The sequence below is a fragment of the Sitophilus oryzae genome, unplaced genomic scaffold (assembly GCF_002938485.1).
Source record: "Sitophilus oryzae breed Bouriz unplaced genomic scaffold, Soryzae_2.0 scaffold_1307_pilon_pilon, whole genome shotgun sequence".
Lineage (NCBI taxonomy): Eukaryota > Metazoa > Arthropoda > Insecta > Coleoptera > Curculionidae > Sitophilus > Sitophilus oryzae.
The window spans coordinates 2,282,411-2,310,328 of NW_022145957.1; the positions used below are offsets into that span (position 1 = coordinate 2,282,411).

Sequence of the window (27,918 nt, forward strand, 5' to 3'; positions counted from 1 at the left end):
ACAAGGCAGTAGAAAAACTGGTCGTTCAAGACTCTCTTGGCAAAAAACAATTAAAAAGGAGATTAAATGAGTAAACCGATCATGGCGAGATGTTAAATTGATTTCAAACAACCGCACCCGCTGGAAAGTATTTACCGAAGCTCTATGCTCCATGTAAAGGCGCACTCTCACGACTGGTCTACTTGGCAAATACGCCAATATTTGCGTACTTGTCAAGTATCCCCACCAGTCCCCACTTTGTAAACAACATCGGTGACATCGGCAAGTGTGGCGCTCACACGACGTGTGCATTTCAACAAGTACGCCAGGGGGGCAATTTTCGGAGTTGATCGTTTACATGCGAACGCGCAACTCTGCGAGTGCTAGAAAACGAATGCGTTTTAAAAATTCAATTTTTCAGCCATCTTCGCATCTTAATTTGCGATCGTCGTGAGCGTACGCAATACTACGAGCCGAAGCTGTGGCAACGTCGACAAATCGCAGTGAAAAACTAAATTCTCCCTTCCCCAGTTTAACCGTATTTTTTACTGTTTGTTTACTTTTCATTACTTGGTGTCGATAATCGAGGTTTGTTGTGTTGTTGGTCAAGTGGGCTAATAATGGAAAAAAAACGTGGAACTAATGTTACAGAAAAGCAAAAAGCAACATTAATAGAATTTGTAAAGACGAGGAAGAAAATTATTTGGAAATTCAACACATTGATCGAATATTTCTGGATGGTTTAGAGCGTTGGTAACTTCATCATTTGAATGAGAAAAAAAGCAGCTAAAATCTGAAATAAATTTAGTGTTACTTCATAGATATACAATAATAGAGAAAAATGTTACCCGGCTTTGCACATCCAAATCAGTCTCTCTTCTTTGCGGTCGCACGTAACTGAATTAAAAAACGGCACAAGTCTTTGGATAACCGAAATATTTTAATAAATTGCCTTTCACTCAGTTCTATAAACGTATTCCCTGGATTGCGCAAAACATTACGGCGGTATTGCAGTTCTGCATTTTCTAGGTTTCGAATGGCCAAAACGTTCATTAAGTCATCCATTACTATTATTAGCTTACTTCGGGTTTTTCTTATTACCGATTCTGAACCGTCCTAGAACTGTGATACGCATGCGCAGAAGGAAATACGGAGAAATTATTTCATTAGCGCATGCCCGGCAGAGTTCTAGGACAGTTCAGAATCGGTAATATAAGAACCCGAACAAAGCTATTGTTACACCTAAACCCAACTACAAACTTGGAACTATCAAATCTAATATGCGCACTTAAAAAACCTATCCTTACGCTGCTGTCGATCCGCTCGCAAGATAACGCGGAGAAATTTGTTAATACGCGAAAATGCGAACTCTTAAAAATTGGATTTTAGTGTGGATCGAAAAGTTGCGAACAATTTGCAAGGAAACGAATGGCCAAAAATTGCCTCCCAGCACAAACATTGTTTAAATCCTTGGCAAGTAAACAGTATATATACGATGGATACCGGTCGTCCCGAAATTGTCGTTGCTAGTGATTCTTTTTTCTTTTTATGTTCTTTTACTGTACACTGCAATAGGTACGATTTCTATATTCTTTATGTTTGGCCATCCATATGAAGGGCTCATTTTCGTATAGATCCATAAATTCCAAAACAACATCATTTGAAGATTACACGGGAAAATCCAGTTTTGTCCATTTTAATAGGAGCCGACAAAAATGCAATTTAGTGTTTTTAAAGAAATATGTTATTTTCGGTTGAATAATTAGAAAAATATATATTACTACCAATTCTGAATTATTAATATTGTGAATTATCGCCATATTCTGAAATACCGACATAAAGATGTCAAAAGGCAAAACAAAACAGGGGAAAACCAGGAATGTCCAATTAAAGGTTGTATAATAATAACAATCTAACAAAAATTTTAAAAAAATATATTTTTTTGTTGTAGGGAGAACATTTAAGTAGGTTTTTATTACAATACATAAATTTATAACATATAATACTAATAGCAAGATGCATGTTTGTCGCCCATGCGTCTGTACATCTCTGGTTTTTGCCATTTACGCGTGGACTGCTCTGGCTTTTCCTTTGTACGGCAAAATATAAATAATAATATGTAATATCTCTGGGACGAAGCGTATTATTGATTTCTTTTTTCTCGAATGACGTTAACATAATGTCCATAAAGTTGTATCGCTCAACGTCGCTATCTTAATTTCTATGAAAAAAAAGTGACATATCTGGTTTTTCCCGTGTAGTCTTCATTTGTCCACTCCATGTATTGCTGTGGGAACGATTTAGATGCCGCCAATATTGAAGTTATTAATGTAAATTTGATATTACATAATCTATTATTGTTTTAACGTTTTAAATTATCCGCAATTAACTCGAAAAACACGATCCGGAAATAAATCGGACATACGCTATAACAGTACAATTATTTGCGCAGTCGTTTTTTTGCGCCTAGGCAAGTGTAAACAAGGCTGGCCAAGTACACTTGGCAAGTGTACGATTAATCGTTTGACTCGGGCTATGTTTACCGACAGAGAGTGGGTTGAGTTCGATCAAGTTGATTTGCAAATTACGATTCATGACATTCGCCATATAATTTTCCATATAAATAACAGCTTTTTTTTTATCTCCAAGCCAATTTCGAGTTTCTCAATCTTCAAGCCATTCGTGTAATATACAGTATGTCCCCGGATTGTCTTTACAAAGGAAAAAACTTTTTTATTATTGACTGTTTCAGAAAAATGCATTCTTTATAAAAATGTTTGCTTGTTCTAATATGGTTTATCCTGTTTTTACTTTTCCAAATTTCCATACCGCTTTAGAGAAAATTAAGAAAAACATGAAAATATGATGGATTTTTTTCTAAAAATCAAAAGGCGTTTCTATGGTAATATCAATTCGATTTCATTCTTTGATAGATGGTATTAATTTTGATTAATGGCATATTCTTTGCTGTTGTTAAAGTATCACACAAGCTTTTTTTGGGTTCTTGTTATTACCGATTCTGAACCGTCCTAGAACTCTGCAGCGCATGCGCAAATGAAATAATGTCTTCATATTTCCTTCTGCACATACGCATCACAGTTCTAGGACGGTTCAGAATCGGTAATAACAAGAACCCGAACAAAGCTATAGATAAAGGAAATAAATTTAGATTGGAAAGCCTCTTTGGGAAAGCCCGTCAAAATATATGTTAACTGTTTTAGGCCGTTGTACGCGATCTGGCGGTGCTATAACGGTTGCTAAGAACAACCGCCAAACAATAACAGAAATAATTTTCTCTTGTCAAAGTCAGAATCTTCAAAAATTGTATATTTTATATCTTTCTTTTAGATTTTATAACTTTCAAAATTTAAACCGCCTCCATTAAAAAAAAAATACCGAAAAGTAATTATTTCTATCTTGTAAGTTTAATTTAAATTTTACTTACTCAAATCCGTGATAATTGTGAAAAAGTGGCATTAAAAACTAAAAAACTCTGTTGTGAACTGTGAACTGCAAAAACCATCGTGGATCGTGGCATAAGGACATGTTTATGAAAATAAAGTAAAACGTAAATAAACTATAACGGCTATAAAATAAAGTTTCTTGTAAGCAATACACTGTATTTTATTTATAAAATTAAAAGAAAATAATAATAATAAATTTGAATAAATAATATTTGGCGACTTAATTCCGGAAAAAGCCGAACCGATCCGAAATTATCAAAAGCTTTGAGTCGCGACCGTTGCAAGAATAGCGCCAAATAGTGTTTACATTGTCCTTATGGGCACTTTCCAATCTAAACTTGTTTCATTTATCTATGGTATCACATTTTCCGATAACTATAATATCATCACCCATATCATCACCTTTTCCTTAGCATTGAACTAAATAAATGTTGTGCTTTAATATTTTAAAACAACAAAAAATATTACGTTAATTAAAATTCTATGAATAACACTTAATCAAAGAATGAAAACGAAGTCATGTTACTATAGAAAGGCGTTTGATTTTTAGATTTTTTTTTGGATCTTAGGACAAAAAAATTCAAACAAATTTTTAAGTTTTTCTTATTTTTCTCTAAAACGGTATGGAAATTTGGAAAAGTATAAACGGGATTAACCATTTTAGATCAAGCAAAAATGCTTATGAAGAATGCATTTTTCTCAAAATGTCAATAATAAAAAAGTTTTTCCTCTTGTAAAGACAATCCGGAGACCGGGGACATACTTTACATGAATGTATGCCCAAGCTTGCCTGTTTAGAGCACACTCATTTAGGCAATACATACAATTTTACTTGAAATATATGTATAAACCAAAAATCGATTCGATTTTAGTTGAACAACGAACATGTTTTGCATTATCTATTTTATTTTCGTAGTTACTATTTATTTTAATAGTTAATTTTCTTCTTGCAGGTATCTTGTTTAAACGACGTTTGTGGTATGGTGGATTTCTATTTCCCAGATACCCCAGATCAATTTTACCGGCTGTGGACGTCGCTGTTTCTTCACGCCGGTATTCTACAACTTATAATTACCGTTGTGGTTCAGTACTTTTTAATGCGGGATTTAGAAAAACTGACTGGATCTCTCAGAATAGGAATCATTTATATTGGTTCCGGGGTGGCAGGAAATCTAGCAAGTGCTATTTTCGTTCCATACAGGGCTGATGTAAGTATTACTAGCGTTATTTGAATCTATGAAAGTCTTGAAGTCTAATAAATACAGTTTTCCGAATACATATAGGTAAATCTAAAAGTATCTATTATTTAAAAATTAAAGAAATAATGTAAAATTTCAAAAGTTACCGATCAGTAATAGGAATCGTCCTTTACTACACTTCTGTCAAAGGAATTCTTGAGATTAACAACTGTTTACCACTAATTTGGAGTGCAATATAGTCAAAAAGTTTTATAGTAATGTTTGCTTTGTCCGATCTCCCAGTCAAAGCCCCCATGATCAAATTTTTGATCAAAAATTATCCTTTCCTAGAATTCAAAAATAATATAATTGTTTCTAAAAGACTTCGAGACTACTATTTTTAATTAAAGATGGTTAATATTAAAAACTTATGCACGGTTATTCAGCTAAAAGATTCTATTTTTAGAAACTGAGTTTTGGGGTTGATTCTCACTATACCTTCCGTAGCAGCTCCCCTCCGTTTCCCTTCCGTTTACGTAAAATATTATATCATGTAAATGAATAGGACAATGCACACTATTCGTTTCGTTTCCCTTCCGTTCCATATCCTTTCCTTCCATATACAGGGTGTTTCAAAACAAATACGAAAAACTTCAGGGGGTTATTCCTTGTTCAAAATAAAGGGTAGTTTGCTTCATAAACGTTGGGTCAAAAGTCAACCATTAGGGAGATATTGCGGTACAAAGATGGCGGAAAAATAATGTTTTTATTTTTTATCTTGAAAACGAAAATAGATAGACTAATAAAATTTTATGGAAGCATTACTGCTATGAAAACACACTTTCTGGTAATTTTTTTCACTTTTTTAAAATGAGTCGAAGGGGTTGAAATAAACTACCCCTATCATTCTTGTTAACGAAATTTAAAGAAAAATCTTACCAAACACATGCAAAAAAATTAGTTTGGGTAGTTTAGTTTGTTTAGAAACTTTTTTATCTCTTTTTTTTTTTGATAAAACTCACCGATTTGAAATTAAAAAATAAAATGTAAAGCATTACATGTCAGGACAAAAAACATTTTCTGATAAAGAATCTAGTGGGCTGCTGTAATTTTTTTAGGAAAAAATCTAGTCGGCCGCTGTTACTTTTTAGGATGTTCCTAATATTCTTTTATTTGACATTACTCTACTGCAATACGTTATTATCTAGATGATTATTATTATCGTTATTATCACTAGATTCTTAATCTAAAAAAAATTTTGTCCTGACATGTAATGCTTTACATTTTATTTTTTAATTTCCAATCGGTGAGTTTTATCAAAAAAACACAAGAGGTAAAAAAGTTTCTAAACAAACTAAACTATCCAAATTAAAGCATTTGCATGTGTTTGATAAGATTTTTCTTTAAATTTTGTTAACAAGAATGATAGGGGTAGTTTATTTCAACCCCTTCCACTCATTTTAAAAAAGTAAAAAATTACCTGAAAGTGTGTTTTCATAACAGTAATGCTTCCATAAAATTTCATTAGTCTATCTCTTTTCGTTTTCAAGATAAAAAATAAAAACATTATTTTTCCGCCATCTTTGTACCGCGATATCTCCCTAATGGTTGACTTTTGACTCAACGTTTATAAAGCAAACTACCCTTTATTTTGAACAAGGAATCACCCCCTAAAGTTTTTCGCATTTGTTTTGAAACACCCTGTATATTTTCGGCGGACGGACTGAAGCGTATCGAAAAGAGCGTTGTCAAGTTCTTACATTTGTACTAGCTCTGTTAACATTTTGCTGATATTTATTTATTCTTTCACCTCTTAATTAAATCTATTATCTTTTTTAAAAGATACAATTTTTTAAAATAAAACTTTCTTAATGATTGATATAAATAACTGTGCAATAAAAAGTATGGAACTAATACGGAACGGAAGATTACGTATAGCGTCAATACAATAAAAAATACGAAACGGATATGGAATGGAAACGGAAAGTATAGTGAGAATCTACCTTAACCCTGTATATTTTATAAGAGTACGCACGCAAAGAAAGCTGGTTAATAAGCGCCTATTACCAGCGCATACAAGGTGTCTCAATAGTACACAATGAAGGTAAAAAGACGGCGCCGATTTACGCTGGCAACAAGCGCCAGCGCCTACAAGTTTTTTTTCTGTGTACGGGTGCGTTTAAAAGTGCATTTAATTATTGGCGCTTTTAAGCCCTTGTTACTCTTTGCGTGCCTATCCTAAGGTTTGTTCCAACCTAGAAATTTGTACCGTTCTAGAACGGTAATTGAGATCGCCGGCATCGGGTTTGTACGCATGTGTCAACTTGGACAGTTCTGTTTAGAGATGAGCTTAACAGCTACTTCTAAGTGACAGTGACCAGACGGTCGCTGGTTACTTTTAGCAGCGACTTAAGTCACCGGGACCATCGCGTCGGGACTCACCGATACAAAATATCGCTTGTCTTCATCCGATTCCGTTTGCAGCTTGCTCTAGGAGCCGAGACGGTGACCTGGCGTATCGATGTGTTCCAGCGACCAGCAACCGCTGGATAATTTTTACTTCTACCATGCCCCTTAATTCGCTGGTTAAATTAGCTCAATCGAGAGAGATACGCCTCTGTACATCTATTAAATAGTTGCGATGTTTATTATTGTGGAAAATAAAAAAAGAAGAAATTGTAATAAAAGTGTGATAGAAAAAAACGTGAACGGATTATTTGCTTTTATTAATTATAATTATTTAACTATACAAATTAAGAAATATTATGTCTAAAAATAAGATATTACGTTTTAGATACCATTTCTTTTTGTCTAGTCAAATAATCGTATACTATGTTCCTTTAGGAAGTTTATTTAATATTTAATATGACTATTTATGAGGTATAGATAAATTTTAAATTTATATCCCGTTACGAGAGCCGCTCGAATATTCTTATTTCTCACATAATAGGAATCACTGTCAATTAATTACGGAAAGATGCATACATTTTATTAAATGTCAGGTATAAACAGAGAATGTTTTTTTATTTAACGTCAATATCTGAACGAGTTCCGTATACACTGTATACAGTAATAATAATCTTTATTGATTTACAATCACAAGTATACAAAATTTTACGAAAAAAAATTGTTTTCTAAAAAATATTTGTTAGTTAAACAATTTTGCAATTGATAATTAAATTTATACTAATTATATTACATTTTATATGATTTCAAGAGTAGGTTGTGATAATAGATCCATGAATTAGTTAGTTATAAAAAATAATCAATAATAAATAAATAAATCATATGATACGCTCTCGTCTGCATTTTGCAATACATCGCCTGTCTCACATTTCACCGTTGGGTAAACCAGGGCCGCTGGTCGCTGCTTGCCGGAGAAATAGGTCGCTGGTATTACTGGTGACCATGTAAGTCACCGGTATAAGTCGCCGATAAAAATTATCGCTCATCTCTAGTTCTGTTACTATACTAAAATTAAATACGGATTGGAAAGGTTTTTGAACTAATTTTAGAATCAAATTCAAAATATAATTTAATTATTAATATAGGTTAGATATATTTTCCATATAAATTTCGAATTTTTTATTTATTGGATTTATTTACGGATTATTCAATTTCTTTATTTTTGAAGTGAAACTTCTTTACGCACGCTGGGAGTAAAAATTGAAGGCTCGACACACGAGCTAGCGTCACGACACACGTCACGAAAAGTGGTAACCATCGAAAAAGTGGAAAGCCAAAGAGGAAGTTGAGATGGGTCTTTGGAGCGTTATAACTCGGGCCTTATGTGAGTTAGGGGGATGAAATTGGGAATGTAGATGGGACTCGAAGAACCCGATCTTTTCATTTTGACGACGTTTCGTGCACTATGAAACCCCATCAGGAATGGCGAAAAAATCGTTCGATTTAAATGAAATTTGGTGTATCGATAAATTGGACCAAGGCCAACTTGGCTAGGTTGTACGACACGTATCACTGTGACTGTTAGTTTTAATATAAAAAACTTCAAATGTTGATGTCGTTCGATCGCGACCAAATTTTGTGGGTAGGCTATGTGAGCGACGGTGCACACGGTCCCACCCTACAAAGTTGGATACGACGTTTCGTTTAGTTCTTCATCAGGGTGGGACTAAGGACTTGATATTGAAGAAACATGTGGGTTGGTTTCGGTATAATTGGGAACGGACTACAGGATGACGCCCTCGACGTTTCGAACCGATGCCTCTAAATGGACGAAATCATCAGAATTTTTCTCTTAATTATTTGTCGATTGGAACCAAACTCGGCACGTGGATTGAGGTACCTGATTGGAGTCCTCAGACGGCCAAATGATAATTTTATACAGATTTTGTGAAAGTGAATCAAATTATTTATTAATTTTTAATCTATGACGTTTTCAAAATTTCAAACTACACTTTTTCACACATGTCCTTCAAATCCTTCAATTTAATAGCTGTTATTGTTTCACTTCAAATATGCGCACATAGTGCATCCACAATTTTTTTTTAATTAACACGAAATCACCTTTGCTTTGTTTAACAAAAGTTTTAAATCATCTTCAGTGGTATCCACATACTCAATATCAATATAAATAATCATTTATAATGTCACTGTCGTCACTCTTCATATTTAGTACAAAATTGTAAAAATATTTATTTAAAATACGTATAAAAACGATCAATACCAAATAAAACTTGAGGGATCAACGAATTAAAAATAGGAAATAGCCACAGAAATAAAGTAAAAATAATAATCACCTGACCCACAGTCTTAATACGCAGGTCAGTTATTTTGATTCTTGCTTTTAGGCTGGTATCGAAATCACCGTACCGTTGGAATGCAAAAGATATCGTTCGCTAAACGATTCCCTCTTTGATGGAGCGTATTTTATCCGCTGCGCATAAGCGTAACCATACCAAGGACGGTAGTGATGGGCATTACGATTCTTTTTAGTGAATTGAATCACATGATTCAATTTCTCATATTGAATCGACTCCTACGATTCGTTCATTTGAACGAACCACTTGCATTATGGCGATAATTTGGCCGGACAATTACTTATAAGGGACCAGAAAAAGAAATATACAGTTCTTTCATTTGTTTTTCAACACTTTATGACACTAGCGTAATTGGATTGATTATTTTACAAATAATGTTAAATTATCAATTCAATTCATATATACTATTTATTAGAGACTTCTTAATACCAATTTAATATTTTTAGAGCCGATATTTTAATTCCCATTTAATAATCATATAATAAATAGTATATAATACCGCATGTGATCTAAAAAAATGGCATCCAGTTGGCTTGGAAATGAACACCGATGACATTGCCTATATAATTTTACATATAAAATAACACCGATTTTCATTTTATAACCATCGCTGACGCCATTTTTTTATCATATTGAGCAGGAGCCAACAATGTTTATTTGGAGTTGCATAAAAACACGATTTCGTCTTTTAGTCCGAAATTTAACAGTTTTTAGTCGGTAATATTATTTTAACAAAAATATTAACGTAAAAATTAAATACATTACAGACATTCCTGTACTAAGCACAGTATAAATAAGTTTTTTTCTTGTAAATAACATTTTTATCGTTTGCATTTTATGTCCATGATGTTTGTTTAGGTCTTTTTTTTAAGTCTAAATATTGGTGCCTGACTCTATGCCTATATCACCGCCGCGCCGTAGAAACGAACGATCGCATTGTGATCCGATTCAATTCTCACGATACTTTTTTACGACTCATCGTTTCGTTTGGTTTGGTCTTATGGATCCGTGCTAGCCACGATTCAATTGAACGAACCGTATTGTAAGTAATGAATCAATTCTCACGACTCTTATGAATCTGTGCTGGCTACGATTCAATTGAACGAACTGTATTCTAAGCAGTGAATCGAATCACACGATTCATTTTTAATACTCGTTCAAATGAACGACTCGTTCAATCTTTGCCCACCTCTGAAGAACGGTCCTCTGCTGTGTTGGAACAAACCTATAAATAACTTCGTTTACAGTGCGTTAAGTCTAAATATTATGTTTTTTTTACTAGGTGGGTCCAGCTGGCTCCCAGTTTGGTCTACTAGCCTGCTTAATCGTTGAAGTACTTAACTCTTGGAAGATGTTGAAACATCCTAATCAAGCTCTCTGCAAACTACTATCAATAACTACATTATTATTTTTTATTGGGTTGTTGCCTTGGGTCGACAACTACGCTCATTTATTTGGGTTCATGTTCGGCTTTCTACTGAGTTACGCGCTTTTGCCTTTTGTATCTTTTGGGCCATATGACAAGCAGAAGAAAATATTCTTAATATGGGTTTGTCTTTTGACCGCTTTGATACTTTTCATTGTATTAATATTATTATTTTATATTATACCCGTTTACGACTGTAAAATATGTTCATATTTTAACTGTTTGCCGCTCACACGAGACTTTTGTGCTTCTCAAAATATCAATTTTAAAAGAGAAGACATAAAAGTATGACATCAAATTCAACGGTATTCTACCGTATATGTAAGTCTGGGTTCTTTGATGGTAACTAATATTCATTTTAAAAATGCATGTTTCGCCAAAAAATAAATTTATATTGTGTTTTTATTGTTGAATATGAAACAAATTAATTTCTTCAAAAAAGTCTTCTCGGTATTTTTGCCACTAGAAGAAATTGTACAATAAGAATAGTTTGGGGGACCAATTTGTCAATAGGTATTTTACTAATAAAACAAATTTATCTAACGGACAAAAAATAGTACAACAATATACATGTATTTATTTTAACAGATCGTTAACGGTTTTTAATTGACGTTTTTGTTAAAAAAACTAAACTGTTCTTGAATTGTACAGGGTGGGCCAAATTGGACACTTTTAAAGGCAAACTCCCCTTTCTAAAGGAGATATAGAAAAACTAATGGTATCTGGAGCTCAATTGTCATCAAAAACATAATAGTAAAACCCGAACATCTGTTACTGTTTTAGATTTACAGGGTGTTTTTAAAAAATGTGCATTTTTAAAAACCGGTGGTAATTGTTTTACTATGGAAAATTTTGTGTTCTAATGAAAGTATATCCAAATCACTTTTTTACATAGAATTTAATGGTTTAAGTATAATTTTTTTTAGTTAACAATTTTAGAGTTCCACGCAAAAAATATTTTGTAGTTAGTTCTCCTCGATGAATTAAAAAAATACAGCGTGACCCATTTAAAAAATCAAATTTTCTGTTCAAATTCAAAATTATTGGTTTAAAAAAGGTTAATACTTAAACTATTAAATTCCATGTAAAAAGGTGCTTTGGAAATCTTATCATAAAAATACAAAATTTTCCATAGCAAAAAATTTACAGCGATTTGTTAAAAAAGCAGATTTTTGAAAAACACCCCGTAACTCCGAAACGGTCACAGATACCGAAGTACGGGTTTTGCCGTCTTGTTTTTGATAAAAAATTGAGCTCTAGACACCGGTATTAGTTTTCGTCTATCTCCTATGGAAAAGGATGTTTCTATTTAAATTGTGTCCAATTTGACCCACCCTGTACCTATTTAGAAATAGTTTTTTATTTGTTCTTTGTGTTTTTTTACTTCCGACGACGGAAGGAGATATACTGAAACGTTAAGCATTTTTTTGTCCCTTAGACAAATTCGTTTTATTAGTAAAATACCGCTGACAAATTAGTCTCCGTTGGATCAACCCACCGGTCCTTACAAAAAATAACTATAGGGAAATTAAAATAACTTTGGTTGCACATCATAATCCACCAGCAAACTCCATAAGACGACGCATGGTGTCATTAATGACGTGCAACGAAAGTCGTTTTAATTTCCCTTTATTTTTATTTTGTGGATTTTCTTCTAGTAGACGAAATACCCAGAAGACTTTTTTGAAGAAATGAACGCCACAAAGGTATAGACATTATTTACAAATATATTGTTTCGATTGTGATATTAAATTTGTTATTACTTATTATAGACTCTTATTTTACTGACCATTAATTTTCGTGGCCATTACTTCAGTATTGTTTTGCATTTTCATGATTATAAACTATTCTTTAGACCGTACTTTTATTATAACTGTGAACATATATTTTATAAAACATACATTTTCTATATACATATGTTGACTTTTAAAAAGTATAATATATCTAAATTGGTTATTGTCGATTCATATGGATGGATAAAAACACAACCTTTCCTGTAATCTTAAATGTATTCCCTAACATTTCATTTTTTTGAATTGTCCTATTATCTCTATTCTTTTATGAGATACACATTTTTAAATAAAGTACTAATATTTTTATAATCTTGAATTTTTTGAAAATGGAGCTCTTAATGCCCACAGTTATATTGAGGATGTCCTCCAAGGAGTTGTCGTTTCATTTGCTAAGGAGCAAATGGAACGACAACTTAAAATGACAACAACGAAAGGTCATTGGAAATCAGTTTATACTGATGCATGATAATGCCAGGCCCCACTTTGCGCGGGGTAACGAGTTAGGACCACGAGTAGTTAACGAGTACCTGGATGAGGTTGGACTACGAAGATTGGAATGGCATTCTTGTAGTCCCGACCTCAATCCAATCGAACATTTTTGCGATGAACTTAAAAGAGTTGTTCGTCGTGGTCCTATTCCACCACAAACTTTACAAGAGCTATGGCTAGCTAGCTTTAGCTCTTGTGAAGAGTTTTCTTGATCTATAGCTTGATATTCATCATGCTATAGATCAAGAAAGAATAACTACCCTTATTCATTCAAGGGCCGGCCGTAGCTCCAGCGTTAGTGTGTCGATCTGCGGAGCGGAAGGTACTGGGTTCGATCCCCAGCCAGTACGATCCCTTTATTTATTTAAATAAAAAATATTTATTTATCTAAATAGAGCGACCAACGAGCCGCCACCTCAAGGAAGGCAATCGCAAACCACCTTTAGTATATTTGCCTTGTACAGCCTTTCAAATAGTGCCGTTCGGATTCGGTAATAAACTGTACGTCCCGTGTACTTGTGAAACACTGATGACACACATCACAAGTACATGCGAGAGGTAGCTGACGCTCTATATAGAGTGTGGCACTGTAAGAAAAAGATTCATTCAAGATCTTGAGCTGTTGCAGAAGGTCAACATACACGCTATTAAAATTATTATAAAATTAATGTTTTTGTCAATAAAAGAATCTCTGAAATAAATACTTTACTTAAAAATATGTAGCTCATAAAAGAATGGAGATAATAGGAGATTATTCAAAAAATTAAATGTTCGGAATACATCTAAGATTACAGGATACAGTATTTTTTTCCAAAATGCCCGTCTCATTTTTTCCGCAGGGTGTTTTGAGTTTATTACAAAAAACAACTTTTTGATTTAGCCCAGTATAAACCCACCTAATCAAAGAATATAAGCTATTAAAATAATAAAAAATAATGCTAATAAATTTATCTTCACACTAATACCATAATCATAAAAATCGGATTACTAAGTTATGAAACATAGATAGTCAAATTTTTAGGGTGGCGGAATGTTGTGCCGGAGTGTATACTTTTACTTATTTAAGCGACACCCTGTTATAAGCCAGATATCATTTTATTTTAAACGTTATGTTCACCAGTTATAATAAAACCACTCTATGTTATTTAACATCGGGTTACTGTCGTTGGCCTAAATAGTTAATTTTTTCCGCAAAATTAGTTTTCGTTCATTCTGCCATAGTTTTATTGATATTATGTTCTTATAAGGTTTATTTAGTTGAAAATGTATTTTTGTTTGTTAAATTTACTTATAAGAATGAAGTGGATTGAAGAGAGGTAATAAATTAGTATTAATAAAAATATACTGCTACAGATTATGAGGCAACATTGACAATTTGAAAAGACTTTTATAATATAGTTCTTGTGATAAGAACTACTACATATGTATGTAATTTAAGATCGTCGTATGTGATAAAACAAGACTACATATTACATAAAAAAAAATAATCAAGGACACCAGTCAACAACTTTATTTTCTTAATATGTTTGTAATCTCTTGGTTTATAAACAGAGTGCTTGGAAAATAATAGAGCTAACTTCTCTCAGCTTCCTTAGCAAGATATCTGGTAATGATACAGATAAATAAACTGAAAAATAAGCATTTCCATTATGTTTGTTTGCAACGAATTATATAATGCCAACATAACAAGGATTTCACTGTTAAAAAAGATGCAGTTTTATTTATACGGAGATTAGTACCTATCTTATATCTCTTAAGAATTACAGTTTTTAGCTTTAAATCCTAATTATTGTCAAGCCGACATCCTAACTTGAAGTATTATTATGTACAAATTTATAATTTATTTTTGTATATAATACTTCAGGCGCACTAATAATTGTTTATACAATATAAGAACGAGGAAATGTTCTGAAAGATTAAAAAAATATGTCAGCAGGATAATCTTTAAGTTGAGATGTCACATTAAAATACATGTATATGTCGTTAAATACATGATCTAATTTGAGTGTATTTAAAAAATCAACTATCGAAAAATATAAAATATTTTCATTATTAATGATAGATAATGTACTATAAGTAGAATTACCCCCTAAAGCATGAATGATAATATAAAAATGTGTAAATAATAATTCTAAAAAATTAAATACTTAAGAATGGAGTACCTACCTTCTTTTATTATAAATGTACGTAACAAATTATTTAAATAACTTTCGATATTTTTATTTTTAGAATAAGCATTTATAAGTTTTTTAAGTGTATTTGCGAATTAACACTTATACACTTTATATTTTTATTTGGAAAATAATTGGATTTATTCTATACAATAGTTTCAAGAAAACTATCAATGAAATACTTACATAATTGTATGTAAAGACATTAGTCAGTTAATGTATGGTGAACTGTTATATTTTGTGAATGGATTGCAGGGTTTTCTTCAATATAAATATTACTATAGAGAAGGGGTCTGTATTTAAATACTTATTAGCTTTTTGTTGTTTTAGGTTCAATTTCGTTTCATATTTTGTTAGTATCTTACTCATTATTTTTAAGAAATTGTTCCCACCATTTAATTCCATTGTTCGGTAAATAGTTTTGACAGGATGTGCAAAAATATGTGCCATAACTGATGAAGAACTTTATCAAAACAGACACACAAGCCAAATGAAAGGCAAGGAAAAACTAATTAACTACAATTGAGATTCAAGTGTGTAATTAAAAAGCAAAAGGGGTATTTTCCAACTAAATGAAAAGCAAAAAATCTTCTCTTGTTTTATTTTTGCAATTATTATAATGAAATGTATTATAGTTTCACCTCAAGTGTAAATGCAACGGTTACGTCATCATACTGAGTGCAACAAATATGATTTTTGCACATGTTGCACACAACATTTTTTCTACGATCGAATTGAAATTTTTATTTAAATGTTTATTAAAAAGCTTTTACAGTAGTTCACAGAATAATATTGCCACAACCACTTTTTAATAACTTATTAACTCGGAAGAAGAACATCTATTATCAAAGAAGGATGGGAAATACCCTTCTCCCCTACAACAGAAAAATGTATGATGGGTTATAGACTGCGTGATGAGTTATAACTCAAGGAAGGGGGCACAATACCGGGTGCGTCTCAAAAGTGGCTCCCCCTATAACTTTTTTATTTTATCAGATAAAAAAACGAGATTTGGTATAATTTGGACATAAATTAGGATGGATTGACGTATTCAATTTTTTTCGGCCGCATCTTGTTTCTCCGGAAATTACTACAAATTTTGATATTTAAATGGCACCCTCTGTATTTTTTACTTTATTTGATAGAAAATGACATTCTGAGTAGAATGGCTTATCATATGTCAACTTTTGACATTTTTGCTTAAAACAAAATTGAATTTTAAACTTCTATCTATAGTGCCATGGCTGTATTAAAAACACTAATTTTTAATTAAGGAGCCTTGGAAAAATAGATTTTATCGTCTAATGTTTTTCGTGTCTTGTCCTGGCCGGGTAAAAGATGCCCAAATCGTATTTTTAATCATATCTAAATTTTTCTAATGGAACAAGTGTGGCTCTAGCATATTTGGAAAAAACATTTTTTACGAATAATTTGGTACCACACACTTGGTATTTCGAGTCAAGTTGTCGTTATGAATCGCATGTTGCAATTTCAAATAAACCATATTAGAAAATGTGAAAAGTTGACATATGATATGTCATTCTATTCGGAGTGCCATTTTCTATCGAATAAAGCAACAAAACACTGAGGGTACCATTTAAAAATCAAAAGTTGTAGTAATTTCCGGTGAGACAGGAAGTGAGAGAAAACAATTGAATACGTCAATCAATCCTAATTTACGTCATATAGTAATATACCAAATCTCAATTTTTTAACTGAAAAGATGTAGAAAAAAAATTGTTACTGAAAAATGATTAGGGGTGAGCCACTTTTGAGAGGCACAAGGTCTTTAATGTCGCAGTGACTACAACTCGCCTCTCACTCATTCTACATTCTACTCCTAAAATAACACTAATAAACAAAACGCATAAATTCTCTTGATGCACAAATTTGTTTTTCATTACTATTTTTCATAAAGTGTGGTGCATATTTTTAATACCCATATGAACGGTGTGATAATGTGATAATAGCACCATAAATCAGATTACAATAAAATAACTATTTGTAATAAAAACGAACCACTTACTAATCGTCACAGAACATAACTATAATTTATACTGAATTTTATTAAAAAAATGAAAACTATATCCCCGTTCTGTTATAAAATAGATTATATTTTGTAAATTTAATTTTATTTAATGCAATACTTTATGTTTACTATAATTTATAGTATGATGTAAAATAATGTTTTTATAAGAACTTAGTCGTAAATAAATATTTGTATTTGTGTACACGTACTAGTCATTCCATTTCGCTATTTTGTTAAAGAAGTTTGACTGAATGTATTCTATGATATATCAAGGTATTAAATGCTATAATCTTTTTAATTTAGACTTGTACAAACCCTTATTTGTATATATTCTGTTTGAAATCAAGTGTATTTACAAAAGTAAACACTGGAGAAACTTCCAACATAAAAGATATTTTTAGAAAAAAAAATACTTTTCTTGTACTTATGTATATGTTTTTTTCTTGTTTAGCTAAATTAATATACTTTAAATTATATGACTGAAAAGAATTTGTTTTATAAAAATTACATAGCATAATCCATTGTGAATTGCTAGAAAAACTAAATTATTTTAAATATACTATTACTTGTTTGTTGATAACATGAGTATATAAAAATAAGAACTTATCGAATATTGTTGTATATGATACATAAACGTTTCGATTATATTTATTGAAATAAAAATATAGCAATACATGATGGATATTCTATGATATAAAATTCCCTGTACAGTTTCAATTGTAATTATCAGGTGTTTACACTATTAAGACCAAAGCCTTACGATTAATATTATATAATAAATAAATTCTGCACATATTATGAATAATATATATTGTTTTATTTTTTCTTTGGAAATAAGAGCTCTTTCCTATACTTCCTACTTTCCGTCGTCTTGATGCAATTTCTTTTTACACGTAGTCCATTACCGTTGTTTCAAAGAATTGGGAAGATACTCAACCTAATGGGCAAATTTGTGACAAGGCTGATTTGATTTCCCCTTACGTCTCAAGTGCTGTACAGGGTGTCCCACTAAGAATAGCTCTCGGCTGTATCTCGGAAAGTATTAACCGTAGGAGCTGCGGAAAAAAATATTTATAAATAAAGAGGCTATGAGAAATTGCTGGAAATTATTTTCAAGTTTATAGAATGACCGCTAGGGGGCGCAACTGCAACAAAAAATAAGAAAATAGTGGGCTTTGGAAAAAAGTTGCTTTTGACGTAATAGTATAAACGTCAAATTGTTATTAGATCAACATTTTGATAGTCTTAGCAGCGTTTTTATCGCTTTTTATATATTTATTTTATATATTGCTTTTTCAAAATGCCAACAAATTCAACTACTTCAAATAATAAAAGCAATAAAAACGCTGCTAAGGCTATCAAAAGGTTGATCTAATAATAATTTGACGTTTATTCCATTACGTCAAAAGCAACTTTTTTCCAAAGCCTACCATGACTTCACTGAATCATCGTTTCTTTTTCACTGTTATTAATATCTTAATTGTTAGATATTAATACATCTGGTATTATGGTATTCTGGTATTTCGTCGATTTTAAAACAAACTAACTGTTTTTATCTTATTTTTTGTTAGAATGGGCATAATCAAGAGGGCTACTAATACCGTATTGTAAAAATAAGGTAATTAAGGGCTTATTTTTTGGTATTTATTATAATTTTGCTAATATCTTCGGTTTGAAAGAAGATATCAAGATGCGGTTTTCGCTGACTTTTTAAGCTTTTACTACTCTTTCCGATCAGCTAAAATTACATATACTATTGCATTTAATTTTTTTGAAAAAATGCGCAATGTTTTTTAAATTGTAGGACAACGCCCCCTAGCGTCTATATTCAAAAGCTTATTATTATTGTTTTTAAACGAACCCTTACTTGTTGGATTCCGATCCATCCATTCCGACCACCAAGTCCAATCCGCTGCGCTGTAAACGACTATCAGCGCGCAGCGGTGCAGAGCTAAACTAAATCTCGGACAGGCTGACGGTAACGCCAGCTACATCTCGGACATGTTTTGTGGCACGAAATCGCCCATAAGGCTGCTCATCTAATTTCTTCAATCAACGATATTATCCAGATATCAGAGATTTTTCTGCGTATTTTTCTTATTTTCTTAGAATATTCGTTATCAATGGTTGTCATTTAAATGTTAAATTTATACAGGGTGGCGCACCTTATTCGCCTCGGTAGATTATTGGAAAGAAAGACGTAGAAACAAAATTTGTTAAGGATATAATATATGTGGGGAAGAAATGTGCATAATTTAAAATAGTTTTTAAATAAACAGGGTGTCTCAGAACTAATGTTCTTACCAAAGTTCTATATTTTTTTATGAAACACCCGGTATTTTAAATCATTTTTGGATTCTTGAACCTAAAAAAGGCATTTATTATAAGGGTTAAATAAGTTTAAAAACCTAGGTTTTTGAGATACCTATTTAAAAATATTTAAATATGCAGTAAAAAAGATTATCAACACCGATTAGAGATTATCAGAAATAAACTTTACTGAAAAATTAATTACTTCCTTAAATGTATACAGGGGTACCAAAAACTGCTGATCTATTTTAAATATTTATTTTACATAAAAACTTTGTTATTTCAAATGCAAGACCCCGTATTTTTTTAAATAAATATAAGCAGATTTAAATGCTCTTTCATACTATATTAGGGTTTCCTATACCAATCTATCTCAGATTTTGAATAAAAAGCGATTTTTAAATAAAATGGCAATCAAGATGGCTATTTTCAAAATCGACATTAGTTAATGGACTTTAATTAATTTTATAACAGTTTACTGTTATTTTAAAAAATACAAAGTGTTGTATTTGAAATAACGAAGTTTTTGTGAAAAATAGATATTTAAATAAACCAACAATTTTTGATAGCCCTGTATACGTTTAAGGAATTTTAATTGGCTATGTAGTAGCACTATTCTACTATTTTCTAGTAAACATGGCATTTGAAATAAGGAAGGGTTCACTGATTTCGTAAATATAACAAAATCTGTGTATAAACACGGGGATTCTGCAGAACATTTAAAATGTCAGTTAATGCTAAGAAATTTAAAAAAATCAAAATAAAATAGCCGATGCTTTAGAAAAAAAAACGCTAGATTTTATGCTTAATTTTAATGAAAATGTTCGTTTAAATAGACTTAAATGAATATTAAATGACGATATTACTGATAAGTTTGCATCAATAAAGAACAAAAACACTGAGCTGATTTACAAAAATTAGTAAGGTTAGTAATATAAATAAGTCAAATATATTTTGGTTAATATTGCTTAGTACACATTAATGTAATAATCTATACTAATATATAAAATCCTTCAGTGACTGACATACTGATTAATCACGGTCCTGCTCAAACCACTCATCGTAAGAAGCTCAATTTTGGCATACAGGTTGATTCTAGGGTGTAGAGGTTCGATAAGAAGGGATTTTTCGAAATTCGAGTTGCAAGAGGGTGAAACCACCCCTCAAATATTACAATATTTTTTATATAAAAAACGGTCAAGTTTCCGAAAAAACGCTTAAACACGTATGTTTTATTTTGTTTTTCTACATATTTTAAGATTTTTTAAAAATGTATTCAGGGTGTTTTGAAAAATCTGGTCATTGATTAATCACGATCCTGCTTAAAGCGCTTGATGTAAAAAACTGATTTTTGGAAAACACATTGACTTTAGGGTGTAGAGGTTCGATAAGAAGGGATTTTTCGAAAATTTTCGAGTTTTTCGGAAAAACTCTTAAACACGTATATTTTATTTTGTTGTTTTACATATTTTAAGATTTTTTATAAATTTATATAGGGTGTTTCATAAAATATGACCATTGAGTAATCACGATTATGCTGAAACTGCTTGACGTTTAAAGCTGATTTTTGGCAAACGGATTGACTGTGGGGTGTAGAGGTTCGATAAGGAGGGGTTTCTCGAATCTCAAATTCCAAGAGGGTGAAAACGCCCCTCAAATATTACAATATTTGTTATTTAAAAAACGGTTAGTTTTTCGGGAAAACGCTTGGACAAGCATAATTTATTTGGTTTTTTTACATATTTTTAAATTTTTTTAAAAATCATACAGGGTGTTCCAAAAAGTTGGGTAATTTCTTAACCACGATTCTGCTTAATGTGCTTGACCTAAAAAACTTATTTTTGGCAAACGGATTTTTCAAAAGTCAAATTCCAACGAGATGAAACTACCCCTCAAATATTACCAAGTTATATAATAATATCGCCATATTGTTTTTTCTCATGCTGACATAAATGTGAGAAAATTCTATCCAGTTTGTATGTTAATGGAAATTCTTGCTTTGCTTTATCATCACCATTACAAATGATTAATTCGACGCGAACGAAGTCGCTGGTACACGCTAGTAATTAATGTAATAATTAAATGGCTCCTCGGTTGTAACCAACAATTTTTTTAATATCGAAATTTCAGTGAAAACCCAGAGGAAAAAACGTTATATTTATACCTAAGAAAATTACAACCTTATTTCACTGAAATCTCCAAAGATATTTAAACTCGGTTAGTTTAAATATCTTTGGAAATCTCTATTTTGAAAAAAATGTCGGTTACAACGTTTTTCGGGGAAGCCATTCAATAATTACAGCGTTCGCCATAAAGTTGAATCCATATGGACGGTTTTTTTTGGTATTGGAGTTTAAAAAAAACTTTTTTTGGCAATCAATTCTGCTTTAAAAACAACTTAAAATGCACCAAGTCACCAAGTCAAAGTTGAACCATAATTTTGTTAGTCGCTTTTTTTAAAATAATAATAATTTAACCAATTTTTTAAAATTCCTTTTAAATATATTGTATTTGACAGCTCCCAGATGTTAGCTGTCAACTTTGACTTGGTGCATTTTAAGTTGTTTTCAAAGCAGAAGTGACTGCCACAAAAAGATTTTTTAAAACTCTAATATAAAAAAAAGACGTGAATATGGATCCAACTTTATGGGGGACACTATATATAATGTTTATTATATTCAATTTAAATTTAATTATATTTTCACTAGAATGAAAAATAATGTGTTTATCGAAAACTGGTTGTATCTCTTATTACTTAATGTGTTTTAGCCCAAACTAAAACGAAAATATTTTTGGTATTAGTTTCAAAAATTATGAAATCTTTTAAAATTTAAACCGCCCTCATTGAAAAAATACCGAAAAGTGTTTACAGCGTCCATTCTCAAAGTAATTATTGCTATCTTGTGAGTCTAATTTAAATTTTATTTACTCAAACTCGTGATAATTGTGAAAAAGTGGCATTAAAAACTTAAAAAGCTATGTTGTGGACTGTGAACTGCAAAACCCGTTGTGGCATAACGTCGGTTTCCAATGTTTCATAGGTATTTCATATATGTCTTTATATAAAATAAAGTTTCTTATAGACAACAACTGTATCTTATTTATAAAATTAAAAGAACATAATAATAAATTTGAATAAATAATATTTGGCGACATAATTCCGGAAAAAGCCGAACCGATCCGAAATTATCAAAAGCTTTGGGCCGCGACCGTTGCAAGAATAGCGCCAAATATTGTTTACATTGTCCCATACATTGTCCTTATGGGCACTTTCCAATCTAAACTTAGTTAAACATAATCAAGGGTTAAACTAGTTTCCTTTATCTATGGGTGGACCCTGGGTGGACCATTCTTATCATATAGCACAGCGCATAAAATAATAAATACAAGAAGAAGTGTCAAGTCAATGTTAAATTATGGAAACAGCGTGGCTGCCTGGGTAACTAATTTTCAGATATGGCGGCTGGGACATTTGACATGACATAGACATGACAATTTCAATATTATGAAATTTATTTCCGTTTCCGGTTTTTAATGGCGGGCTGTTCAGGAGGTTAAATGAGGGTTAATAACTTTTTACTCTTTCTAGTAGTAAATAATACAACAAAATTACTCAAAAATATTTATTTGGAATTTAGAACAATGTAAATATGCAAATCAACACAATTAAAGAGCTATAAACCAATAAACTACTGTATCAATATTAAATATTTAAATAATATCAGAGATGCTGTGTTAAAGCGAATTAGTAAAGTAACAGTGCATTGACTTACAGAAACTTGAAGATAAATAAATGTTTTCACAGCTTCACGGATAAATAACTGGAAGCAGGAAAAAGGCAACCGGAACCCACACAAAACCTGGAATCAAAAAAAATATGTAAAAAATATAAATATAGGTACCTACATAAGACTTTTGTGAATTAAATCAAACAGGACTTGAATGAAAATAAAATGAATAAAAAATATGATACATATACATCTAATACCTCATTTGTATTTTAAAAATAATCTACATACATAGATTTATAGCATTATTGCTATGAAAATACATAATAGGTACCTATGTGATATGTAATTACGCATTTCTGTTCATCTTGTAGAAATTTAACGTAGGCTAATAATAGTTCAATAATCATAATTTACCTTGTATAACTTGCTTTCAATTGCTCAAAATCACCGATCAGTCTTTAAAGTAGAGATACGGAAAAATCCTTGAAAGAATATCCCAAGATCCTTGGGTTTAAAGCTAAAAAAATATAAAAACAGTTAATATATTACCTATTTTTACCTATAATATGGCCCATACCTGCTACACGCCGAAACGTCGATTTCATCATTTTCTTCATGTAATTAATATCATATATACTTTATTAAAGTGTTAACAAGGAACTTTATATCAAAAAACATCTTTGTACTTATAAATTTCAGCCGAAATATCAGAAACAAACTTCCAATCAAATCTAAACGGCAAAAATTAAAATGGCGCCCGACCTTGCCAGAGGCCTCGGGAGCTGACGCTGACACACAGACAAAAGACAAAAGAACAGGACGCCGACGTGCATAAAAATTTTCCGTAGCAGAAACTGACAGAAATCATATAGAAATATTCAGATTTTTGTCTAGGACAGTCTAGAAGGCCATGCTTTCTGCCTGGGTAGAACCGCGCCACAACTGTTTCCAATTTTCCGGTTTACTGTCACCCCCCTGGCACAGCGTAGCTAGATATTCTGTGCATATAGGGATATAAATAGATTATAGATAGATAACAACCTATTCTCAGACCTACTGAATATAAGTACATATAAAATTTTATCAAAATCGATGAAGCCGTTCCGGAGGAGTATAGCAACTAAAACCCTCGTTTAATGCTAAACAACTGTGCTACGAGATACGAGAATTTAATATTTTATTCAAAGATGTAAAATTAAAATTATATGGGGAACAATGGGGAATGTGGGGGAATGTCATCGATCGCGCGCGTCATTCTTCAGCCAACTGAACGTCATTTTTCTTGATATGCGGTATCTCTGACGGTATTTCAATTAATAAACCGGTATTATAAGAGCAAAATTAGTTCGTTATTAATATTTTCTATGGGTATTAATCTGTATTATTAATTATGAGATGCAGATGAGATTTTGGATGAGATGAGCAGATGAGAAAAGAAAATGTTTTTGGGTGGATTTTGAAATAATTATAATTTCATTCATCTAAAAGTTTTCTTCATATTTCTTCTAATAACTACCTTGGTGCATCACATACAGATGGCAGGACTTTGACTTAAAATGAAATATGTTCAAAAACCCATATTACAATTTTAAATAAAAAAATTAAACAAACCTAGTTAAAATAAAAATCCCACTTTTTTCATGCTTCAACATTAAATTTCCAGAATCGATAATAGGTAGTAAACAGAGCTATAAGTAAATTTTTAAATGACAAATTTGAAGGATATTCTGAACACACCCACTCAATGTTTCCAGTTCCAGATGATTCTTTTTATTAGCCGTAGGATTCTCAAGAAAAAATAGAAAATTTAGCTGGTTAATTATAATTTTTAGGTCTGTAATTTTGTTTACTTAAGTGTCGAATAAGCCGAAATGCCTTTTAGCCGCAATGCTTTCGTAAGTAGAATTGTTATATTCTTATTGTTAAAATTTATTTTACGTGCTATTTATAACAATTTTCTTTACTAACAGCTTGGATTTTTGGAAGGGATTTACTTACTTAATTAATATATATTTGTGTGCTTTTCAACAAGTATTTTGCAACTTTCTATTAAGAATGTTATAACAGTGAGTTATAGGTTATAAATAGATGTCCATTCTATTGCTGACATTCTGCAAACTTTATAATTTGTATACCTAATGTTTAAACAATTTCTAATAAGAGATTAAGTAATAAGTTTTGACCTGTTGTGATATGCTGTTATCAGTCCAGTTTCCTTTTCATTAAAACTTTTAAATATATCTTATTTGATAAGTACAATGGCATTCTAAAACCTTACAAAAATAAAAGATTGCAAATTGTAACTATATATTCTTCAAAAACATACTTTGTATGGATATAATATAATTTACGAGTTAAAATAGCTTAGTGAAGTTTAAGGTCTTAAATTCGAGAATATTATTTTAGTATTTAGCCATTATTTAGCTACCTAGAAACCTAGAGTACATAGTTACAACTAATAATTGTTTTATTACCACCCTTTAATAATTGTTAAAACACCTAGGTACTTGCTTAATATCTTTGTACCATGTTTGTTATTGTTACTCTTCTGGTAATGGGACATGGAATCACAACTAAAACACAGTTTTACACAACTTTCTATTAAGATATTTAGAAAAATGTATTCTTGTTGATCTTGATGAAAAATCTTGTTCTAAAATGGTTAACCCCGTTTATGCAATACAACCAAAAAAACGGCGTCAGCGATGGCTATGCAATGAACATCGTTGTGAAAAAAAAATTATATGGGAAATGTCATCGCTGTTCATTTCTAAGCCCACTGGATGCGGGTTTTTTTTTTCGATCATACGGTACTTTTTCAAATGAAAATAATGTTGAATTTTTTCTTAAGATGTCCTAAAAATCAAAAGGCTATAGTAATATCATTTCTTTTTCCAAATTCTTATGGGAAATTACAAATTATATTAGAATTTTTGACTGTCAATGTCAAAGCCCCAATCATCTATGTAATGTATAGGTATATAATAAGTATTTGTGAAAGAGTTATAAAATGTAAACAGCTTTCATTGGGATTGTGTTATCGATTCTGAACCGTGCGTATCACAGTTCTAGGACAGTTCAGAATCATTTATAAGAAAAACCCAAAATAAGATATTTTAACTAAATAGTATTTTGCAATTCCATTTGAAGGGTACAGGGGAAAAACGGGCTAAGTCAATTTTTAGCGAAATTGAGATATTGATGTCATCTGATGGAAAATATGTTAAATGTTGTTCTAAAGATAGCTTCCATGGCAAGAACGCGATAAGTCAGAAGATATTAAACAAGAAAAATATCCCGTACAGGGGAATAACGTGACAAGTGCGTGCGGTACCGAGCAAAAACGGGCTAAGCCGTGTTTTTACGCGCCTATTCGATAGCGTTCTGGTCGCCATTTTAATCGTTTTGCTAATTTGCAGAGTTTGAAAAAGTTTTGTGAAAAGGAAACTCAGGAGTATTTTACCTCACTGGTGCATAATTAATTGAGAAAATTGGTGACTTCTCTCCTATTAAACAAATTTCAAGGTAAATTTTTTTTTAATTTTTTACACAAATAAAAACACTAATTTTCCATTTTAGATGATCGGATCAATGTCAGAATAATCTAGATCATTTTCTAGTTTTTGTTCTGTATTATTTATGTAGGCATAAATCTGGTTATTAAGTGAAATAAAATACTTCAAAATACAAAAGTGTTATAAATTCAGGGAAAAAACGGGCTAAGTCATGACCATTTACCAATAAATTTTTGATTTTTCTATCAATTTTTTTTCTAAAAGCGAAAACTTTATGACTCAAAGATCCGAGATAGTTAGGGAACATATGGGTAAAAGAAGAATTTTTTAAATTGAAATATTGTATTTTTTGTAGCGTTTTGAACTTTAAAATTGCTTTATCTCAAAATCATAAAATTTGACTTAGACCGTTTTTCCCCTGTACTCTTCATTTGTTCTTCTGTCTTAACCAGATGGGCTTATACTATGTGATAGAAAAAACCGGCGTTCAGTTGGCTGGGAAATGACAATTGATGGCATCTCTTATATAAATTTACATATAAAATGACAGCGATCTTCATTTAATAACCATCGCTGACGCCGTTTTTTTTTTTGATCATACGGTATATGTATATTCAAAATAAATATTTTTTTTTATTTTAAATATTTTAGAGGTGATTCCATCGGAAGAGTTATTTTGATTCTACTTGAAAATAACACAAATTCTTATTAGAAATTGTAGAACTGTTATATTTATTTAGGTATATAGAAAATAAAACTAACTGATAAAATTCTGACTGACTTTTTATTGTAATATAAATGTAGTAGCATTGTGTGAAGTGTGCTGTTTTGGTTTGCAGGATTCTATCTAACACTATTATGGCTGCTGCTTAGACTATATGCTACACATCGGTGTTTGTGAGTATATTCAATTTTCTATATTTATATTATTGTGTTATCATATAGCATATGATCAAAAGGCTTTAGGATCAAGTGTGCTTTGTATGACATAAAAAAATATGGGGAAATATTATTAGAATTTTTCAACTGTCAATGTCAAAGCTTGCTTGATC

At 31.3% G+C, this 27,918-nt stretch overlaps 2 protein-coding genes across 2 annotated transcripts in view; both read left to right on the top strand.

Annotated features, from left to right (window-relative positions):
* LOC115874888 (inactive rhomboid protein 1) overlaps positions 1-11,783 on the top strand; it is a 143,175-nt gene extending 131,392 nt beyond the window's left edge. Inside the window, exons 21-22 of the mRNA XM_030890187.1 lie at positions 4,397-4,651; positions 10,685-11,783. Coding sequence (XP_030746047.1) covers positions 4,397-4,651; positions 10,685-11,119 — 690 coding nt within the window. The 3' untranslated portion in view covers positions 11,120-11,783. The remainder of the gene's footprint in view (positions 1-4,396; positions 4,652-10,684) is intronic.
* A 13,292-nt stretch (positions 11,784-25,075) lies between these two features.
* The window catches only part of LOC115874933 (BAG domain-containing protein Samui), a 59,776-nt gene continuing 56,933 nt past the window's right edge, over positions 25,076-27,918 (top strand). The window contains exon 1 of the mRNA XM_030890235.1: positions 25,076-25,246. Within this exon, the coding sequence (XP_030746095.1) occupies positions 25,223-25,246 (24 nt within the window). The 5' untranslated portion in view covers positions 25,076-25,222. The remainder of the gene's footprint in view (positions 25,247-27,918) is intronic.